At 44.4% G+C, this 20288-nt stretch overlaps 1 protein-coding gene across 1 annotated transcript in view; it reads right to left on the bottom strand.

Moving 5' to 3' along the window:
• MXRA8 (matrix remodeling associated 8) overlaps window positions 1-7801 on the bottom strand; it is a 33847-nt gene extending 26046 nt beyond the window's left edge. The window contains exon 1 of the mRNA XM_075279565.1: window positions 7542-7801. Within this exon, the coding sequence (XP_075135666.1) occupies window positions 7542-7593 (52 nt within the window). The 5' untranslated portion in view covers window positions 7594-7801. The remainder of the gene's footprint in view (window positions 1-7541) is intronic.
• Window positions 7802-20288: the final 12487 nt, after the last annotated feature.

Here is a 20288-nt window from a genome sequence, read left to right as displayed (position 1 = left end):
AAAAACCAACACAAGGAGAGGTTAAAACCTTTCCCTCCCCATTTTGTGCCCTCCCATTTCCCCTCCAATTTAATGTGACATTGCCTGCTTTAAAGCATTTTGCCAGAACACCTCCCAGCAGAGTCTTCACCAGTCTCTGCTGTAGCCAGAAGTAAGGCTAGAGTGAGGAACTGAGTGAGAGTGGCACCTCACCAGAAGTGAAGAACTTATCTCCACTCTGGCCAGAGAAAGTGGAGAAATTATCTCCAGTTTGGCCACCAGAAGTGGAGAAATTATCTCCAGACCAGTCACCAGAAGTGGAGAAATTATCTCCAGACTGGTCAACGAAGTGGAGAAATTATCTCCAGACTGGTCAACGAAGTGGAGAAATTATCTCCAGACCAGTCACAAAAAGTGGAGAAATTATCTCCAGATTGGCCACCAGAAGTGGAGAAATTATCTCCAGACTGGTCAACAAAATGGAGAAATTATCTCCAGACTGGCCACCAGGTGTGAAGACATTATTTCCAGACCAGTTACCAAAAGTAGAGAAATTATCTCCAGGATGGTTACGTGACCACCACAATGTAGAGGGGAACTACACTTCAAAGGTTATAAGTCCCAATAGCAAACATGGTTATCATGGGAAGATGTTTGTAGGGGACTAATAACATGAGGTCCCAGAAAACCCCATTAACTCCTGTCTTGGGTCACTGTAAGGCACTGAGCAGTTCCAGTTTTGTATTTGTAAAATCTAGGTCAGCAAAATGGACTTCAGTCAAGAGCAAAGTGCCCGTATGTTCCCTCCATTCTGGTGGGTGGCTTGGGTAAGTCATAGGTGTTGGTGTCTGTGTGGTTGCTCAAAAGAAGACAGGCTGGTCACAATGTCACATTGGCCATGGAAGAGTATGGTGTTGGCTGCAGCAGAACAGCCATATTGCCAATGTCCCTGTGTTAGTATCTGTCAGTGACTTTGACACTAACACCAAGATTCTGAGGCATCTATACTTTTCCTGACCATCTTCTTGCTCTCACATCCCTAAGGAGACATTGGAACATGAACCTTTGCATGTTCTTCTGAACAACTTTCCTGTGTATTTCCCAAAAAACTACGTTTTCAACAGCGCCATACAATGTCACCTTTAGCCTTGTACTTTCTTGTTAACATCTGGGCAATAATTTAAGGGATCAGCTCCATTTTACATTCCTCTTAGGTTGTTAAGAGTGTTAGTACATTTAGGAGCATCTGTCCCTGCTTTATGAGCTGGAATCTATACTGGCTTATACTAGTTGAGCCAATGATTCAGTTCCTCGAGGCCACTTATTTTTTAAGAGTCCTCTTCTGACATTTTTTGGGGGAATTGTAATTAGGTGTAAATAAGTCTAAGGTGTTATTCTGTATGTGAACACTCTAAGGGGTGTTGCTTGTGGACTTGTGTGAAGAAGAATCTGACCAACCTTGTCTTGACAGTGAAGATAAAGTCATTCTGATAGACCAGTCAGCTGTCATCTTGTAGACATTACAGCTTCTCAGTCTTAAGGGAAGCCTGTCCAGAGACCTCAGCATATTAACGCAGCCCTGAAGATAGATAGGTTAGGGTCTACCAGACCACAGCATATCAACCCAGCCCTGAAGATCGATAGGCTAGGGTCTACCAGACCATAGCATATCAACCCATATCTGCAGATAGATAGGCTAGTGTCAACAGAACCCAGCATATCAACCCAAACCTGTAGATAGATAGGTTAGGGTCATCAGTCCACAGCATATCAAGTCAGACCTGCAGATAGATAGGTTAGGGTCATCAGACCACTAGATATCTACTCAAACCTGCAGATAGCTAGGTTAGGGTCTACCAGACCACAGCATATCAACCCAGCCCTGCAGATAGATAGGCTAGTGTCAACACAACCCAGCATATCACCCCAAACCTGTAGAGAGATAGGTTAGGGTCATCAGTCCACAGTATATCAAGTCCGACCTGCAGATAGATAGGTTAGGGTCATCTGACCACAGCATATCAACCCAGCCCTGCAGATAGATAGGCTAGTGTCAACACAACCCAGCATATCACCCCAAACCTGTAGATAGATAGGTTAGGGTCATCAGTCCACAGTATATCAAGTCCGACCTGCAGATAGATAGGTTAGTGTCATCAGACCCCAGCATATCAACTCAGGTCCGTAGATAAACAAGACTAGGGTCAGCTGAATCAACCCTCCTGTTTTTTCTGATATTGATGTTTTTGTCAATTTGCAAATAAGCTTTTTGGACCAACTATGGGATTGCCACTTACCTTTTTAGAGCAATGACAACGCCCTCGTTGCTCCAAAACAACTCATTTGCATATTGACCAAACAGTGATATCTCAGCAGTAGAGGCAGCAATTCTCAAGGGGAAAAGACCCATGGATTCAGGTGAATGTAACCTATCTATCTGCGGGGCTGGGTTGATATTCTGGTGACAGCCTCCCTCCTATTTCAGAAGATTGTGCAACCCATTAGAGACCGAACTATTCCCTAATAGACTGTGCTGTTATATTGCCAGACTACAATAAAGTCGCCTGTTCTGTTTCACCCCGCTGTGTCCGCGCCATTAACTCGTGCCTCGTCTTATACAAGGACATCTATATCATTCCGCTGTACTGCATTTTGTTGCCTCCGCACTTCCATATTTTCACTCTTTTCTGCCATATGTTCCCTTGTGGTTGTAAGATTTTTCCATTGGCTCCCGAAGTCTTGTGTATGGCTCCAGAATTTAATGTGATAATATTCAGCTTCGGCGCTTTGTGGATAGAGTTTTTTTTGTGGTGTTTATAGCTGTGTACCGTAACCTATGGTTTATGTTTGCCTATAAACAAGAGTCAGACAAGCTGCATGTCCTCAATTTGGACGTCTTGCAAGATTCTGTTTACATGAACCTGAAGTGTCCTTCTACGCTTGGGTAAATGTCAGGAGCAGTGGAGCTTATTTTTCCATTAAAAAAGTTAAAAACACTTAAAAGTATAAACGCACATCTGTATTCACAAGCAGTGGCCTACATGACCCAGGATTCCTGGCCATTGGGGGGCGCTGTGTGCACTAGAGTCAGCTATTACTTGCAAAGCACTATTATACAGCAGGACTTTGTTGGGGCTTTAGGAGTTATTTGGCTCCCTAAAAACATCCCTATTGCTTAGTATTCGTAAAAGAATAGCTTGTGTTTCAGGATGGAATTTTGTAGTCGTAACATTGTACCGAGTGCACGAAGGGAACGACGCCTGCCAAATGCTCAAGGCTGCGCTAACACATCATACAACCTACAGGAAAATGATACAAGCTGGACCAAAAACGACATGTCTCTCTACAGCAGCCACAGAGAAAACGCGTCGCCAGCCAATGACGGCAATTATATTAATAGCGAGGGGCTCAGCTCCAAAACCGAGCATCAGCATACACAATCCTACAAGTATATATATAGTATATAGATGGGAGTGGGAAAGGCTACGCAATAAGAATGCTTTCAGTAATAGAAGGGTTAATTGTTCATTTTTGTCAATTAACTAAATGCGCACAAAGAAAGAAAAGACAAATCTAAACCCCATTAATATTTGGTGTGACCTTTACTTGCAGGCAGTTTTTGAAGGAACTTGGCAGGGAGGTTGTTCCCGCCATCTTGGAGAACTAAGATCTGTGGATGTAGGCTTGCTCCAATCCGTCTGTCTCCTCATGTCATCCTACACAGACTGGATGATGATGAGAACAGGGCTCTGTGGGGGCCATATCATCCCTTCCAGGACTCCTCCTCCAAAGGGCAAAGGTCACCCCAAATATTGATAGGATTTAGATTTATCTTAATTTTTGTCAATTAACAAAGAAGAAAAGACAAATGTAAATCCTATCAATATTTGGTATGACCTTTGCTCTTTGGAGGAGTCCTGGAAGTGATTATATGGCCCCCACAGAGATAGCCCTGATCTCATCATCATCCAGTCCGTCTGGGATTACAGGAAGAGACAGAAGGATTGGAGAAAGCCGACATCCACAGAAGATCTGTGCTTAGTTTTCCAAGATGGCGGCGGGAACAACCTCCCTGCCAAGATCCTTCAAAAACTGCCTGCAAGTACTGAGAAGAACTGATGAAATGCAAAGGGCGAAAACCACCAAATATTGGATTTATTGGATTATTTATTATTATTTATTGGAATATTGGAATATAAGGATTCACTTAATTTGTTGATTAACAAAAATAAACTATTAACCTTTCTATTTCTGAAAGCCTTCTTACTTTGATGTATTTTTCCCACACCTGACTAAAACATTTGCACAGTACTCTCTGTCTGTACACTAGTATATATGGTGAGCACACTTCCTACTACATGCTTGCCATAATCCTTCTGGTCAAACATGTTTATGCCCTATACAGCTATATTTGTACCTATATAGGGCTCAATCTTATAGGTCACCCCTCACCATTGCTCCTAAACAGATGCTTTTTAACAAATATTAATGTCAGCTACAGAGCCCTGATAACAGTCTCCGCCATATTACCTCCATAACAGTCTCAGCCATATTACCTCCATAACAGTCTCCGCCATATTACCTCCATAACAGTCTCCGCCATATTACCTCCATAACAGTCTCCGCCATATTACCTCCATAACAGTCTCAGCCATATTACCTCCATAACAGTCTCCGCCATATTACCTCCATAACAGTCCCCACCATATTACCTTCCATAACAGTCTCAGCCATATTACCTCCATAACAGTCTCCGCCATATTACCTCCATAACAGTCTCCGCCATATTACCTCCATAACAGTCTCCGCCATATTACCTCCATAACAGTCTCCATCATATTACCTCCATAACAGTCTCAGCCATATTACCTCCATAACAGTCTCAGCCATATTACCTCCATAACAGTCTCAGCCATATTACCTCCATAACAGTCTCAGCCATATTACCTCCATAACAGTCTCCACCATATTACCTCCATAACAGTCTCCACCATATTACCTCCATAACAGTCTCCGCCATATTACCTTCCATAACAGTCTCAGCCATATTACCTCCATAACAGTCCCCACCATATTACCTCCATAACAGTCTCAGCCATATTACCTCCATAACAGTCTCCACCATATTACCTCCATAACAGTCTCCACCATATTACCTCCATAACAGTCTCCGCCATATTACCTTCCATAACAGTCTCAGCCATATTACCTCCATAACAGTCTCCACCATATTACCTCCATAACAATCTCGGCCATATTACCTCCATAACAGTCTCAGCCATATTACCTCCATAACAGTCTCCGCCATATTACCTCCATAACAGTCCCCACCATATTACCTTCCATAACAGTCTCAGCCATATTACCTCCATAACAGTCCCCACCATATTACCTTCCATAACAGTCTCAGCCATATTACCTCCATAACAGTCTCCACCATATTACCTCCATAACAATCTCGGCCATATTACCTCCATAACAGTCTCAGCCATATTACCTCCATAACAGTCTCCGCCATATTACCTCCATAACAGTCCCCACCATATTACCTTCCATAACAGTCTCAGCCATATTACCTTCCATTACAGTCTCCGCCATATTACCTCCATAACAGTCTCCGCCATATTACCTCCATAACAGTCTCCGCCATATTACCTCCATAACAGTCTCCATCATATTACCTTCATAACAGTCTCCATCATATTACCTCCATAACAGTCTCAGCCATATTACCTCCATAACAGTCCCCACCATATTACCTTCCATAACAGTCTCAGCCATATTACCTCCATAACAGTCTCCACCATATTACCTCCATAACAATCTCGGCCATATTACCTCCATAACAGTCTCAGCCATATTACCTCCATAACAGTCTCCGCCATATTACCTCCATAACAGTCCCCACCATATTACCTTCCATAACAGTCTCAGCCATATTACCTTCCATTACAGTCTCCGCCATATTACCTCCATAACAGTCTCCGCCATATTACCTCCATAACAGTCTCCGCCATATTACCTCCATAACAGTCTCCATCATATTACCTTCATAACAGTCTCCATCATATTACCTCCATAACAGTCTCAGCCATATTACCTCCATAACAGTCTCCGCCATATTACCTCCATAACAGTCTCCGCCATATTACCTTCCATAACAGTCTCAGCCATATTACCTCCATAACAGTCTCCGCCATATTACCTCCATAACAGTCTCCATCATATTACCTCCATAACAGTCTCCATCATATTACCTCCATAACAGTCTCAGCCATATTACCTCCATAACAGTCTCCGCCATATTACCTCCATAACAGTCTCCGCCATATTACCTCCATAACAGTCTCCATCATATTACCTCCATAACAGTCTCAGCCATATTACCTCCATAACAGTCTCAGCCATATTACCTCCATAACAGTCTCAGCCATATTACCTCCATAACAGTCTCCACCATATTACCTCCATAACAGTCTCCACCATATTACCTCCATAACAGTCTCCGCCATATTACCTTCCATAACAGTCTCAGCCATATTACCTCCATAACAGTCTCAGCCATATTACCTCCATAACAGTCTCCACCATATTACCTCCATAACAATCTCGGCCATATTACCTCCATAACAGTCTCAGCCATATTACCTCCATAACAGTCTCCGCCATATTACCTCCATAACAGTCCCCACCATATTACCTTCCATAACAGTCTCAGCCATATTACCTCCATAACAGTCTCAGCCATATTACCTCCATAACAGTCTCCACCATATTACCTCCATAACAATCTCGGCCATATTACCTCCATAACAATCTCGGCCATATTACCTCCATAACAGTCTCAGCCATATTACCTCCATAACAGTCTCAGCCATATTACTTCCATAACAGTCTCAGCATATTACCTTCCATAATAGTCTCAGCCATATTACCTTCCATAACAGTCTCTGCCATATTACCTCCATAACAGTCTCAGCCATATTAGCTCCATAACAGTCTCAGCCATATTACCTCCATAACAGTCTCAGCAATATACCATTGTTATTCCAGTCATGGTTGTAAGGACTGGTGCATGTCCCTGCATGCTAGTGGTTACCTACTAGTGCATGCATGTGAGCTCACCCATTAAACCCAGCATAAGCCTGGCATAATAGTAAATCTTCCAGTAAATCTGTGATCTCCCCCCTTGTGGGGCAAGTATACTGTAGGTTCTAGTCTGCTTCATTAATGCAGAGCTGACATTATAATTCCACCATACGTGTTAAGATCGCCTGCAATGGATATAACGGTATCCCATGATATTAAGGAATTGTTACTTAAGCAGTAAATAGATTCACCAAGACCTATCCTTTAAGACCCCTCCAAGCAAATATCCTGAATATAAAATATGATGCTACCACTGTAACCTGCTGATGAACTACAACTCCCAGCATCCACTTCTGTAACCGATGGAAAGTTACAAGTTGCCTACAGCTTATACAGAAGTTCATGAGATAATCACAAGTGAGCAAACCCTCGTCATCATCCACAAAAATTTGTGTAATTTTGGAACATCTTACTGTGAAGAATAAGCAGCTGGCACAGCAGCAGCAGCTTGTGGATGAGCCCCATGTCTTCTGCGTAGCCTTGAAGTTGTCCACAATCACCTGCGCTTGTCTCTAGCCGTGTTTCGCTCTCCGATAGGAATGGCTCTCCTCACTGGATACACAACATCTGCTTAAGAAAACTGTTTTGGTATTTTGCTCCCCCCCTAATAACTCACAGCCCTTTTTTTTTGTCCCCTCTGCCCTATCCTATCCCAGCAACTCTGTGTCTTGCAGCCTCTTTGTGACTTGCACACAGACCCAGAAACAACTGTGAACTCTAAAACCTCCTCTTTTCTTTCCCTCCACCCTTCTCGGTCTTGATCTTAGCATGGAATTCATATTCTTGAAGTCTGTACAAGTCCCAGCTGTAGAAGGCAGCTCCTGACACAACTCCAGCCCTTCCACTTCTTTTTGATGTCCCATTTATCTGCTTTACTTGCATTTCATTTTATTCACACCCAGTGCTGAGCAATGATGTCGCCGCCAGACACCAGTCGTGACAGATTTGTGGCCCATCCAAGATTAGACAAGGACTAAAACGTATAAAAGAAGAGTCAGAATTTCTTTTGTAGAGGTGACTCTGAGTTATAAGAAAAAGATAGAATATTCCGTTAACCTTTGTAGCATGTGAGTAATCTCCAGATACAATGGCTGATGTTAAAGGGGTTGTCCACTTTCTTGCTCCTTTGAACTAACACGTATGTAAGACGAATATGTGATGCTAATACGGCCTTTGTTACTGTCCAGCGCCGTCTACTACATCTCCTAACCATACCCCCATTGCTGTCCAGATGGAGGTCCCATCTAGAGATTGGATTGGATCAAACCAGATTCGACACAGATTTTCTAAAAGTTTTGGGCTCGACCTGCTATTAAAGGGATCCTATCATTAAAACACAATTTTTTATGGTTGACATGTAGGAATAAGCACACTTTGGATCAAGCGTTACCTATTATATACTGTAAACAACGAAAAGGTTCACCCCCACACAGTGGGGGTGCCCCTTTTCGTTGTTGACACGTAGGAATAGCCTTAAGAAAGGCTATTCGTCTCCTACCTTTAAATGTCTTCTCCGCGCCGCCGTTCTGTAGAAATCCCTTTTTTGTTCGTATGCAAAAGTTCTTCCACAGCACTGGGGGCGGTCCCCAGCACTCAAACAGCACTGGGGGCGTCCCAATTGCTCCGGAAGAACTCTCCAGAGCCGCCTCCATCATCTGCAGGAACATCCTCTTCACGCATCTTCTTCTGGCGCAGGCGATTAAACTTGTAGGCCTCGGGCAGAGCCAATTACGCATGCCCGTGGCCACAAGAAAAATGGCTGCAGCCCCTTATAGACATGTTACTGGTAGACCTCTATGGACTTATATTAAGCCATGCTTTTCCTTTTTCTTTAGATCACACCCTCGCTATGTGCATACGTCTCATATGAGTGAGCCCTGGAATGAGGCCTGTAGTATTCCATAAGAATTCAATTATTAAAATTGCAACACATTCACATTTTTGCATGTCAATAACTTTTTATAGAAATTTTTGAAAGGATACAAAGCGTGAATAGCAACATGGATAACACATGAACAGGGCAAACAAGGCCATGAAATCCAAGTTGTGAAGGAGCGTTCCTCCCCCGCCCACAACCCCTAAAACAGTGTAAATCGCTGGAAGGATAAGAAATATTTTTTGCTAGAATGCAACTGGCATGAGACTTGGGATCTTTTCAGACACACCATAGGTGTCACCTGTAGATAAGGGCGACCAATGTTACCTTGAAGGAACAAAGCAGCATCCTTCTTCCTATTAAACTGCATCAGACTGATGGTTGATTTTATGCTGTACCCATCATTTTTGGGGGCACTTTTACGATGAAGCAAGGTGCAAGGAGTCCAACTTTGAATTCTGCCCTACGTAGTTTGAGTCCAAAAATGTTGGGGTTAGATCTGATAAGACGATCTAGGGGCTCCATAGAGGTGGAAAAGAGTGGACGCCACTGCCTAGTACCACAAACTATTTATCCAGTCCATGAGGACAACTGGGAGTGTTGACGGTGAGTCCTGGCTGGCTTAGCAGAGTTAACCCTGATACTGTGAGATATGCCATATCTGCACATATCCTTCTCTACTTGTCAATCGCAATGAAGAAGAGTGAAGTCTGGGGGTTCTAGTGAATGAACCCAAATACACAACACGAACCTGCCAGTATTGTGTGAGCAGTCTCTATTACATATAGTCATACTGCTCGGGAACCTCACAAATACAAAGCAGAGATGAAGGGGAAGGTTAGGGGTATATGTTTTACTATGGATTCATGAAAAAGTTTAAAGTTGACCAGGAATTTTTATTTCTGTGGGAGGCCGACATATGGCCCCCACATGGATCAGCTTTTGTGAACAGCACAAAGATGAAAGCAGTTGTCTACAGTCCCTGTATAGCAACCAAGCACCAGTACTGCAGCTCAGCTCCCATTGATTTCAATGGCCCCTGGTCACTATACAAGGCGCAAGGATATCTTCATCTGGCCTGGTACAATCATTATCCCAGGTGCTGGAAGTGGTCCCAAATAGCTGATCCGTGTGGGGGCCATGATCAAGTGTTTATGGTCTGTTGTAAGGATAAACCATAAATAAAAATCCAATCCATTTGGAACCTCTCAACTGGGGATTGACTGGTGAGAATTCCAATGGCAGAAGCCCCATAAAACTTTTTAGGATATTTTACTAATCCTGAGTTACAGCTTATTTTATACTCCAGAGCAGCATTCATAATTCTGCCGGTGTAGGAGAGAAAGTAAAACATACTCACCTGTCCCCAGCACGGTGTCCACCACTATAGCCTGTTCAATCACACTTCATGCCTTGGTCCTCGGAAGCCCTGGACTCCACATGACCACTGAGGACTATCAGCGGCCACAGTAGTCGCAGAAGGACCAGTGACATATTTGAGCGACATTTCATGTTTTTAATGTTACACCGGCCTCGGCCTCTCCAGAGTTTGTCCAATTCCTGGACGACTCTTTTAAGAATATTGTCCCATAGTAGTCTCTTCACACAGTATAATGTCACAGTGGCTTCCATACAGTACAACGTCTCACAGTAGCCCCTACACAAAGTATAGTATCCCATAGTGGCCCCCACAGTTTTTGTTACAAATTTTTGGGGTTCACCATTATTATATTCTGGGATCTAAAGAGAAACCAGAGTGTAATGATCAGAGGCATAAGAAGATGATTAACCCTAACAAACAATGTTACTCACCTCACCTGGGATCCAGCGTAGTTTTTCAGGCCTTTTCTGGTGTCTCAGAGATGTCATGAATGGCGTCAGAGACTACTGAGGCCTGTTATTGGGCCTCTGTGATCACATAGGTTACATCTGTGTTATTATGCATTATGATGTCCAGTCACAGGCCTCAGTAGTCTCTGATGTCAATAATGGCTGAGGAGACCTGCATTGTAGCCCACTGTTAGTTATGTTTTCTCACCTTCCCTGGGCCTTCACTCATTATACTCTGGGTTCTGAAGAGACGATACAGTATAATAATAACAGTTCGATTAAGGATGTGTTTTGCGAAACAAATCTTACGAGGTTTGTCCAAAAAGTATTCTCATTGTCCAGTGTCCTCTGGAACCTGGAAATCTGCTGCCTGAGGCAAGTTACTCATCTTGCCTCATGGCAGATTCAGCCCTGGTCTTTGCCACTGATGTGACAGGCAAGTGTAGGGACCACTAAGAGGGCAGTATACAGTGCATACTATATACTGAGAAGGCATGTGGGGGCAATATTAGAGAGGCATGATTTTGTTTGGGGTTCCAGAAATGCCAAATCTGTCTTTGAAAATAGTAGCAGCACACACGTGTAACCTCTGCTTCATGTGACTCCTCTAGGCCAGGAGATGCATGACCCTGTCCCGGCAGGAGGTCAGTGTCCCAATGATATACAAGTTAGCCCATATCTAATGAATAGGATATTACCAGAACACTCTGGGGTCCCGGTATGAAATCTCTAACAGCCCCCCACCACCCACCACGTGCCATTTATAATACAGGAATCTTTCCTGTGGCTCCGGGGCCCCCATGCTTCTGCTGCTTCTGCACCCACTATAGCTACTCCCTTGTTTTCGTCTAGAAATCAGAATCTGCATTGTGATGTGAGGATGAAATGAGGCGAATGTGTTTTGCAGCATCTCCTTAAAGTAAATCAGGTGCAGATTAGAAAACTATTTCCTGTGAAATAACATCCAGATCCAGAAATTCATGAAAAATGAGCCGAGGAGGGTTGTGCAATAGTCATTTATTACTGCAGATAAAAATGGCCACTCTGATACGGCTGCGTTCACACTAGCGCGCACACAGTGGAGAACTGATGTATTTATGTAAATTGGCCAATCCATCATCCACTGTCCAATCTAAATTTTTTCAGCAAAGCATAGCGCCACATTGTGGTACAGTTTTATTCATCTTAGTTAAAAGTTATACTCACACATATTCCATAATACATTATACGCCATATACAGATTTAGCCCAAACCCCTGCAATTGGTTACACAGAAAACAACCAAAACCAGAGAAAAGTTATTGGACAAACATTTTTCAATTATTTTTATTGGTCTTTGTTGTCTTCTGTGATAAGATATCCCGCTGCAGCAATTTAACCTATTGCAGGGGTTCGGGGTAACTCGGCCACATCTGCATATTAGTGAAGTAACCAGATTTGCTGTGTTTTTGTAGCCCTATTGGTTGTCTGCTTTATATATAGGGGTTTTCCAGGCTAAATAATTGATGACCTATGCTTAAGATAGGTAATCAGTTAAAGATCGGCGGGGAACGACACCTGGGCACCTGGCGGATCAGCTGTTTGCTCATGTGAGCACTGCAACCTCTTCATTACTTAAAGGGATCCTATCATTCAAAGGGAGGGTTGACACGGAGTTACGTGCCACGTGATGCCGCAAAATCACGGCCGCAAAATAGCGAAATCAATGGGAGCGTGAACGGCCCCCAAAAGCTCACGCGGCGTCTACATGCCACATCACGCGGCACGTAACTCCGTGTGAACCCTCCCAAACACATTTTTTTTTATGACTTAAGAAAGGCTATTCTTCTCCTACCTTTCATTGTCTTCTCCGTGCTGCTGTTCTCCCGTTTTTTGTCGGTATGCAAAGGAGTTCTCTCACAGCACTGGGGGCGGGCCCCAGCACTCAAACAGAACTAGGGGCGTCCCCAATACTTTGAGAGAACTCTCTCCAGCGCCGCCTCCATCTTCTTCAGCAACGGCCTCTTCATCTTCTTCTTCCGGCACGCGGTGAATCAAAATTCAGTTTCTTCTTACTCGACTCACGGGTTCCAACCTTGAGCCATGAGATTGGAACCAACCCCTGACCCCCAGGTCAATCTGCCCCCTCCCTCCTCTCCTGATTTCACAGGTATGGGGGCTGGCCAGGGGTGAACCTGCCCCTTTTGCCGCCCGAGGCGAACGACAGAAAGCTGCCCCCCCCGAAGGAGGGGTCAGAGGGGGCGTGGCACATCGAAGTGGGCAAGGCTTAGCGAAGGGGCGGGGCTTAGCGCCGTTCGCAGGCAGAGAGCAGGCACAGAGAGGACCTGCTCTCTGTCTGAGCGTGAGGGGAGGCCGCTGGAGCAGCGCTGCTCCAGTGGCCTCCCCAATCCACAGCTTGTCCTGGACTGGCTTAGGTAAGCAAAAATGCCGCCCTCCCTGGGGCCCTGGCATAGCGCCGCCTGAAGCGGTCGCTTCAGGTCGCCTCAAGGGAGGTGTGGTGCTGGGGCTGGCCTTGCTATAATCAGTAGCCCCCATAATACTGGTAATTACTTGTGAGGGATCAGGAGAGGAGGGAGGGGGCTGAGTGATCCATTGGTTGGTTCTGAACTCATGACTCAAGACTGGAACCAGTCCCGGACCCTCGAGATTACTATGAAGAATTGACCAGAATAAGCCAAGCAAGTTTAACTCCTTGGACAATCCCTTTAAAAACTCCCTGTCATAAGAGTTTTCCCTGTTACTTTCATACCCCTGCATCTACATACTACATACATGCACCCCCCCTACCCCCAGAGACCCTTCTCCAATGTTGCCCCAGTATGTCACCACAAACCCCAATCCTTCCGAGGACATCCATGGATCTGGGGGACTTTATATGATACTTTCCTGCTGATAAGGGAGTTTTGGACTTTCCCTTTAATTCTGTCAGAGTGTTTATTTTTATAACAAATATTCTGCTTACTTGGACGAAAAACAGGATTTTTTCCCCAACATTGAATCCATAGCGAGTATGAGCGATATAAGAACAGCTGCAGCGTATACACCATGTGACTGCGGCATCTGGTTCTGCACAGGTACATCTGCCGAGAATCTACGGGGGATCAGCGCACATTTTTCTTGGAATCAGACACATATGAGAGATAAAAGCAGCTCCAAACATGACCTCCTCTTACATGGGACCCCCGTCCTACAGCAACGTTAACTCTTTCAGTTCTTTCCTGTAGGGATTATAGAAATCGGGAGCAAAACAGATGTTATTAGTAAATATAAGCCAGACATTGGGGTGGGGGATGGTGAGGTTTCTCGGTTGTATGGAGCTAGAATGGCAGGAAGTGATGACATCGGCAAAACTTTTAGTAAATAAACATAGGAGTGGTCACATGACCGAGTGGACGCGATCTGCTCCAGTGGAAAAAAAAAATGAACATGCAAGCAGGACATTTCTCTCTGCATGTTTCAGGGGAAAACTGGGCGCACACCTGGCAGATGCCATTGCAGTCTATGGGTAACCACTTTGGAAGTGGATTGGGTTTCCGTTTTTTGGGTGCCCAAGTGGACCGGAAGAACAGAAACCTGAGCGCAAGGGTGAACCTAGAATAACCTGGCATGGACCTCTTTTTGGGGGCCTAAAGTCACACGGTCTACCCTTACAGTACATACAAATGAATGCATAGAATCCCTGTGTCCTTGTCTCCATTTTTCTGGTCTGTCATTGGACCAGAAAATCGGAAAAAATGACCATAAAGGACCCCGCTAACTATAATAGGGTCAGTTATTTTTGTCCTAACATACCCAGATGCAAAAAATTCTGCTTGCAGGACATTTTTGTTTGTGATTTATGACGGACTCTGCGCCAAAGGCTCTGAGGAGACGGGTGAGATATCTAATGTCTGGGCAACACTGGATAAAAAAGTTGAGTTTTCAGGCGTTTTCTTCTGAAATTGGACATCCAGCGCAAATGTGAATGTAGCCCCAAAGGGGCGCCCATAGCGCTATGATACATTTGGGTTATTATCCGGCTCACCACTTGTACTCACCCCAGGGTGCTCCTACTGCCATAGTAGTCATGGAGGCCTGCAGCCGCCCTCGGAGCGTGGTCTATAATCTACAATGAATTGTAAACTATGGCAGGGCAGAGAGATATTGGCTCCATACCCTCCATTCATACTTGAAGGTCACAAGCTGGTTTACGCCTCCGGCCTACAGTTAGTGAGAGCCTGCCGATGACATCAGTAGCCTGGCACAGACATCACGGTGACATCAATGCCGCCTGTACCAGGCTGCTGACAGCACAGAAGGGAGAAGTCCCAAATCATCACGGGAACTCGGCTGGGCAAAGTGGACACTTAATGGGTGGGCGCTACAAAACCATAGACATTACTTTGGTAGGAGCTCAGAGGGGAACATCACTACCCTGTAGATGGCATATTACTGGATGGGGCATAAAGGGGCACACTGTCATTGTCTGAGTGCATGAAAGGAGGCTGTGTTATTGAGCTTGGGTATAAAAGGGGCATTATTACTGAATGTGGGCACGACAAATATCATTACTATCTCAGGAGAGATGGACAGTGAGTTTATGTAGCAGTGGGTGTGCTGCAAAAGCATGGGGTCAAAGATGTATTTGTGTCAAGTCATGGACCAGAGAAGTCGTCATGGCGGTCTTGGCTGGATAAAGAAGAAAACAACATGTGAATGCCCCGTCACCAGTGAGCGGATGTAACCGTACTGTATTCACAGACAGTCTGTAGACATGGTAGCTCTACCTTTATATTATCACTAGTCTGTATTTTTTTTCTGTGGTAATATTGAGTCGCTATGTGGCGGTAATATGTGACTTTTATATGGTGTTGCTGATAGCAATTGGTCTTGCTATAGTGAGTAAGAGTATGATGGTAGTCTGCGTTTTGTACTGTAGTCTGGGGTCTTATCATTTGGGGGCCTAGTCTGGAGTCTGAATAAATTTAGGGTTCTGGGCTGGTCCATTCTTGATTATATGTTGTTGGCAAACTGCTATGTTTTTGCCCATAAAGGGTTAGTATTCTCTTTTCTGACAGGGTAAGGCTGTGTATCAGAAATCTTCTCCTGATTCACTCCAGCTCACCAGAGAGCAGGGGCAATACATTTACCAGCCATCAAAGAAAATAAGAAAGGAGATCTAAAGGTCTCCCTGGTATGTTGCGGGTCAGCTATGACCCCCCGTAAACCCTATTGGCCAGGTGAGAGCCCATTTTAAAGCTGGGGGGCAATAATGTTTCTTTGCGTGCCACTACCCACAGCTTTACTGTGATGGTACCATCCAAATACATAAGTTCTGCATGGGCTCCAGGACCTGGAGTATGGAGACTGTTTTTGGGACTTTCACCAGTTGTGTGCTGAGGACAATACATAACCAAATGTGTTACCGTACCTGCAATGTTTTATGCGTTTCAGAAAAATACTGCAAAAAGTGTCCTGTAGGGGAAGACATCAAACATGAAGAGTCCTACAAAAAAAATATAACCAGACGCAATACCCTGACATCTGTCCCCTACCTGCACCCCCGCCTACCGTACACTAGAAATGATATATACTGCTATTGTGGGTTATCAGATAGGACCTATATATCCTAATATCGTAGGTCATTGGTGGGTCAGTGGCTGATACGGAGGTGACGCAGTGCTCTTGTGTAGCCTCCAGACCACAGCAGTGCTCGATCCCGCTCTCACATGGGGCCGTGTACAGTCACCATGCGTCACTCCTGCTCCTCTGCCAGCTTCAATGAGTCAAGTGCATCTGTTACACTTCACAGCAGAGACAAGAAGGTGGTGACGGATCTATAAATTGATTTGTCTTGCAGATGCTCAGGCTTCTCAGTATGATATAAGCCTTGTAATGGCGGAGATTATATCATATACAGTATATCACATATATAGGTTTGAATACAGACATAGGGGCTGATAGCACAGTGTTATATACTGTACAATGCTGTGTGCACAGATGTACAGAGAATACTGGGCATCTGCATCTCTGAACTCTGAACCTACAGAACATTTAGAGGGATTGTCCACTATGAAATCACATTCATGGTATATAGAAAATGAACAGTGTTTGCCATTTTCATGCACTTAAAGTTATCATTTCTTTACATAGTAAGACACCACCTAGTGTTCAAAGTGTATAACAATGTGCACGTCCACCTAATGAGCCGAGTGCTGGTGTACGCACATGCTCAGTCTCTTTCCCCACTGTCAGTTCTCTCAGAGCATTGATAGAAATAGTCAGGTAAGAAGCAGTAGCATGGCAATATAGTTAAGAAGACTCCTTGTACAGAGGAAGTCAGAAGGAACTATACTGTCCACTGCCAGGAGGAAAAGGAGACTGATTCTGTCTATCACCTGTGATGTCCCAGCAGCACCCAGGGGACACAGTGAAGCAAAAAATATGGAAAATAAATAAATGAAATTGCTAAAGAACATTCCAAATTACTAAAAGGAATTTATCGCCATTTTTTTATTTCTTAAAATCTGCGAGTGAAAGCTATCACTTTTTTCTAATTTGTCTTTATTTTCGGATCGTAGACTGTAAATTCTATGTTCTGCGCATGATCATGAGGGCGGCCATATTGCCTGAGCTTCTCCTCTGCTCTATTAACAGCACTTAGTGATCTGCTTTACAGCACAGTCATGGTTATGGGCAGCAATAGACTAGAGCCGACTCATTGAAGTCTATGGGAGAGTTTTCGAGGCATGTTCTGTGCAGGGAAGGGAGCGGATACAATGAGGGGTCAGTATGGGTTTAAGGGTAGGTTCACACAACTGATATTAATATCCGTTACTCTCAACAATAGAAGTGGACACAGAGGGGCTCTAGTGAATCAGTCTCTCCATCAATGTAAATGTGCATTGCTCTCAAACTATGGCAGGTGAGAGCAACAAGTGTTCACAACCGTAGTGTGAGTGTCCCTTCATCTGTAGAGGTGTTATCTTCCAATGTGATACTTTTAGTGCTGTAAATGAGGTGACTGCTGAAATTAAAAGTGTCAGTCTATTGTTAGGCTTAGTGGCCAGAGTGAAAATTGCAGGTCTTATTTAATTATTAATTATTTATATATATCTTAGCTTCAAACATTTTTGGTGTCATACTCCCTTAAAGTCATTAACATGGTGCTTTGGTGTGACATGATTTATGGGCTAAACCTTTTAATGTACGACTACGAGCCCATAACACATAGTTCCGATATTCCCCATATACAGTGATGTTGCTTGAATTTTTACCAATAACAGTAAAAACCTTTCTAGAATAATCTGTGTCCCGTCTTCCCGGGGTGTATATGAACAAGCAGTAACTCATATCCAGTATATGCCAAGAATGTATCTGTGCCGTCTAATGATGTCCCGGAGGGCACTACCGGTGAATGAGTGGATTACACTCGGGCCAAGCTTTAAGTGCCAGTGACCAATGCTGAGCGTGGCAGCCAAGTGCAAATTGAACACTCAGAGTGATTCATTCAGACATTCATATACTTCATTCAATGCAGGAATCAGAGACGGACTGGAAAAAACCCACAAGAGCCTAAAGGGGTCCAATAAATAGGTTTACAAAGGAATATCTTTCAGGCTGCACAACATGTTGTTTTACTCTAATGCATTAAAGGGGCTTTCTGGGCAAATAAAACTGATGATCTATCCTTAGGATCGGTCATCAATATCAGATTGGTGACCCAGGACCCTGCCAATCTGTTAGCAGAATCGGAAGAAGCTAGCTCTATACTCCATGTAGTGGCCGTGCTGCGTTACTGCAGCTAGTATACATGTGATTTATAGGGTTGAGCGATCGTGTTCGGAAAAGATCGGATTCCGATCAGCAATTGAGAAAATTTCACGATCGCGATCAGAATTCCAAACACAATCTTTTTAGGTGGGATGGAGATCGGTACTATTTCCCACAATACTTGGCTTAGCCTTCACACTGAGTATACGCTCCGCTCATTCTGAGTGGAGTGTATACTCAGCGTGAAGGCTCCGCTGCGGTTCCATAGGAATGAACGGAAGCAGCCGGCACACAGCTTTAACCCCCTGCGCGCCGGCTGCCTCCATCCATTCTAATAGAGACTAAACTAACATCTCTAGTAGCTACTTACCTGCAGAGATGGCTGCTCCGCTGCCTGGTGTTCTTCTTCGCCTCGCTGCCGCTCCACGCTGCAGTCTTCTCGCCTCGCTGCCGCCGCCTCCCAGGTTAGTGTTTAAAGAGCTAGGAAGGCGGGGCTTGTGGCTTAGGAAAGTGTGGACAGGTACAGGGCGGGGAGACGTGACGTCTCCCCTCTCATTACCCGCCCACACTCTCCTAACCTGGGAGGCAGGGGGCAGCGAGGCAAAGAAGAACACCGGGCACCGGAGCAGCCATCTCTGCAGGTAAGTGGACACCAGGGGGCACTAAGTAGCCAGAGGATTAAAAAAAAATCCTCTGGCTACTTAGTGATTCACTACACAGCTTGGATTCTAACAATTAAAGCGTTCAATTGTTAGATTCCATGCTGTATAGTGAATAGGATTGCTTTTAAAATCCGATCTCCGATTAATAAAAAAATCCCATTGACTTGCATTGGGATTGGAATTGGGATCAAGATCGGGTTCGAATGAAAAATGATCGGAAATCGGATTTTAAAATCAATCCTGAAAAGTCAAGATCGGCTCAACCCCAGTGATTTAGAGCGGAGCTGCAGTAACTCAGAACGGCCACTACACAAAGAACAGAGTTATCTCCTTCCGACTATGTTCTCCGTCCCTGATGTTGGACCCCACCAATCTGATCAGAGGCGTAACCTGTGCCTCAATATAAAATCTGTGATGGGGCCCCTATTTACCGTGTGCTATCTATAATACTGGTGGTAGAGAGGCTTTTGGGCCCCCCTGAGGCTCCTGGGCCCGGTAGCAATTGCTACATCTGTAACCCTGCATCTGATATTGATGACCTATCCTAAGAATCAGTTATTAATATCATTTGCTCAAAAACCCCTTTAAGAAAAAAAAAAGTGTCTTATGGGGGTGTGGCCTGTAGTTGTGGGTGGGGTTTACATTAAACATGTTTGAGCTGCAATACCAGACACAGTCAATGGGCAGGAGTGGCGCTGATTTCGAAAATAAAACAGACCTTTTTTGTTTTCTTATCCTGGACATCCCCTTTAAGCTGTGAGTCCAGAGGAGGATGGTATAATATTCTGCTGAATGACTCCTTCGGGGGCTGCTGGAGCAGGCTGCTTCCGACTAAAGGAAAAAGTGTCCTTTTCTGAAGAATCTTGGATACTTGACATTTGGAGAGGATTTTCGTCAATGTCTCTACCATCTCCAGTAGGAGAGATCTGGGCGGCAGCCATATACAGGGTGAAAATCTCCATATACACCAGATAGAGGCGAGAGAAGTCGTTCTCAAAAGTATAGCCAAAAAAAACAGACAAGCTGACTACAAAAGGGGTA

This window comes from Leptodactylus fuscus, chromosome 6 (assembly GCF_031893055.1).
Source record: "Leptodactylus fuscus isolate aLepFus1 chromosome 6, aLepFus1.hap2, whole genome shotgun sequence".
Lineage (NCBI taxonomy): Eukaryota > Metazoa > Chordata > Amphibia > Anura > Leptodactylidae > Leptodactylus > Leptodactylus fuscus.
The sequence above is the reverse complement of the archived record's forward strand: the minus strand, read 5'-3'. Positions and strand labels throughout refer to the sequence as shown.